The following is a 3,669-nucleotide window of genomic DNA, read 5'->3' on the forward strand; positions in this document are numbered from 1 at the left end:
ATTTTTAATGCCAATTTCTAGAATCCAAATACTACTATTTATAATATTAATATATATAATTTTATTATTAATAAAGAAATTTAATATTGCATTAATATTCTATACTTATCGCCTCCTTATTAAATATAATTTCCGGCCTATATACGACCTAGCTAGAATAACGAGAAAAATCTTATAATTCTCTTCTCTTATATTTATTTAATTAAGAAAATCAAGCTTCGCTTCTTCACCGTCGAATAAACGTTCGGTATTTTACACCCTTAGTTCAATAATTTCTTTTAGAACCTTATCTATAAATTTACTAATTAGGGCTATTCTATCCAATAGAAGGTAGTGAACTTCTTTTACTATAGCCTACCTTAACCTTAGAAGAAGTTAATAATAATTAATATTAATCTAGGGGAATTACTAACTTATAACAATAACCCTAAATCCGTAACTATAGCCCGGTAGGCTTTTGCGGCTATTAATAAGAGAAGAAGGAGATACCCTTTATATTAACCTTAAAAGTATTTACAACCTTTCCTAACGTATAAAGTACCTTAGGACAACAATAAACTACTTCCCTATATAATTACATCCATATATAATAATTACTACGGGTTTAGATTATATTAATCCCCCCCCCGGACTATACTCTCTTACAAGGCTTTATAATATATTATTAAATATACCTAGTCTCCGGTTTATATACAACCCAATTAAAAGAAGGAAAAGAATCTCACAATCCTCTTCCCCTACACTTACTTAATTAAAAAGATCCGGCCTCGCCTCTTTATTATTGAATAGTATTTTTAACTACCGAAGTAAAAGAGTACGGTTAGTAGGTATATCCCTATATTAATATTTAGTAATTTAGAGGTAAGTAAAATAAAAAACATTTATTAATTTAAATAAGAATATTTCTAACCTATTTAAATTTAAATTAAAATTAAGACGATAGATTCGAAACCGCAACTATACGTACGGATTTAGGCTTATTATTATTATACTTACTATAGTAGGAAATCCCCCAAGACATTTAGTATAATAAACTTTACTAAACTAATTTAATTATTTAATAGAGGGCTTTAATTAGTTAAATTAAGTACCCCCTATAATAATATACTATATTAGGCTACGTTTATTCTAATACAGTTACTATATAGAGGAGGTAGTTATATAAGTTTATATAGTAAAGCTCGGGCTACCTTTCAAATACACTATATAACTATTTACACCCCCTTTATACAATTAATATACTACTATTATAGCGGAAATATAGGAAGAATATTAAAATTTGAGAGGGGGTTATAAGGGTAATTCCAAATCTTAGAATAAATAATTAGCCTAGCCTTATTATAAAATCTAATACTATTAGTTAAGGGAGGCCCCTAATTAATTAAATTTAAATATAAAATAATAAAAGTTAAAGACCCTTATAATAACCTTCTATAATAATTATTATAAGGGGTTTCCTTTCTTCTTTTTCCTTTTTTTTCTTTTTTTTTTTTTTTTTTTTTTTCTTTATTTTTACTTACTTGGGGGTAGGCAGGGGTTTGGATGAAGGTATTTACACTTTTACTTTAGCGAAACTTTTCGTATAATAAAAAAAAAACTACCTCCAATTAGAATTAAACTAGTAATTACAAGAAAAAGAGTAACAATAGAAATTATTAAACTATTAGCCCAAATAATTAATAGAACTATTCGTTATTACCTTTAATATAAGGAAATAAGAAGGTAGAAGAGGGGGGGTAAAAAGGAAAGAACAGAGTAATTTAACTAATAAAAGCCCTTCTTTAAATAATAATACTAGGGAGCTAATAGTACTAGATTTTATAATAAGGTTTATAAAGATTATAAGCGTTAAACCCCCCTAATAAGGCTTAATACGTTAGTGATTTTCCCATTATAGTATTATTGAAAAAATATTAATTCTACCAGTTAATTTATAATTAATAATATAATTTTTATTAAACGCCTTATAAGTAAAATAAGAGAATAACGTAGATTACTATTTCCAACGGCATTCTAAACCCTTAATAAATTAATACGCTTCTTAAACGGTTTATAATTAATATTGTAGAGGCTCTAATCTACGATATTAAAAATATACTCGATAAAGGCCTAGTAGCGGCCCTAATAACTATAAATATTAAGGGCGCCTTCAATATAGTCCTAATTAATAGGCTGGTTTTATATTTATACGAATAGGGTTAATTAGAGTATATTATCCGCTAAGTCGAATCTTTTATAACGAATTACAAGGTTTACGTCCGGTACCCAAGGGTAATTACTTAAATATAGCGGTTGAAATACAGGTTTCCCTAAGGGTCCCTAGCATCGCCAATTATTTATTTACTATATATAGAGTTTGTCTACCGTTTAGGAGATAGCGAATTGTAATACTTTAATTATACGGACGATTATACTATCCTTATTATAGGCGCTAGCGAGGACGAAATCGTTAGGAAAGCCTAGTCCGAATTTAATATTATAATTAATTGGAGGGTAAATAACGCTATTGAATTTTCGCCCGAAAAGACTAAGATTCAATTCTTTTCGAGGAGGAGAATAATAATTCCTTTTCCGATTATTAATTATAATAGTATAGAAATCGCTATATAGCCGGCTATAAAGTAGCTTAGAATTTAGTTTTATAGTAAATTGAATTAGAAGTATTATATAGAATATAGGTTAGCTTCTACTAAATAAGTAATATAGTATATTAGCGGTTTTAATAAAGTATATTACGGCGTACCCTTGGGCTCTATAGTTAAAATAATAAAGGTTATAATCCTCCCTAAAGCCCTCTTTAACTCTAAAATTTAGTAGCCGGGCTATAAGAGGTACGTACTATATTGTAAGTAGGGAGAATTCCCTTTAGTTGGAAATAGGCTCGCTAAATACGTAGGGAAAATTTAAAAGGCTATTAATATTATTATACATATAAGTTTACCTATCTAGCGGACGACCCGGCTTACTATCCTATATTAGGAAGCTACTATATTAAGAATCTACGCCCTTCGATATTGGATATTAGGTTTAGGAATAGATATAAAATTTATATTATCTTAGATTAAAACTTCTAATATTAATTTAACATCTAATATTAAATACTCTATAAATAAAAAAAAATAGTTAATTTTCTAGGTACCTTACCTTTTAATTTCTAGAAGGTAAAGAGGTCTCTAGAAAACTTCTTTTAGAAGTAATACTATATTTTTTTTTTTTTTTTTTTTTTTTTTTTTTTTTAATTTTGAAAAATTAATTACCGCAGTGGGTATATAAGGATGATATTTAGTATAGTAGGGGGGGTACTAGGTTAGGTTCAATTTCTAATTACGATAGTGAGCCTATTTTAAGTAATTTACTTAGCCTAATTGTAAAATGGAGGGCTCTAATTAATTAAATTTAGGTATAAAATAGTAAAAGGTGAAGACCCCTATAATAACCTTCTGGAAGGTCACTATAAGGGTCTTTATTAATAGTTATTATAATAGTCTTCTTAGTGGTCTTCTTAATAATCTTCTTAGTGGTCTTCTTAGTAGTCTTTTTAATAGTCTTTAACTTCAATTTCGAAATCTAAAATTTGGATAAGGGTATTTACACTTCTGCGCGAAATTTTTCATACGAAAAAAATATGTTATTAATTGAAATCGAATTAGTATTTTTAAAAATGAGAAT

At 27.7% G+C, this 3,669-nt stretch overlaps 1 protein-coding gene across 1 annotated transcript; it reads left to right on the forward strand.

The window, feature by feature from the left end:
• Positions 1-2,037: 2,037 nt before the first annotated feature.
• On the forward strand, positions 2,038-2,196 carry B0T23DRAFT_328197 (uncharacterized protein; the record flags this gene model as incomplete). The annotated part of the gene is made up of 1 exon (XM_062835668.1): positions 2,038-2,196. A coding segment is annotated over one exon (159 nt), but the record flags the coding sequence as incomplete, so codon positions are not given.
• Positions 2,197-3,669: the final 1,473 nt, after the last annotated feature.

This window comes from Neurospora hispaniola, assembly GCF_033458365.1.
Source record: "Neurospora hispaniola strain FGSC 10403 chromosome Unknown B0T23scaffold_15, whole genome shotgun sequence".
Taxonomy (NCBI): domain Eukaryota; kingdom Fungi; phylum Ascomycota; class Sordariomycetes; order Sordariales; family Sordariaceae; genus Neurospora; species Neurospora hispaniola.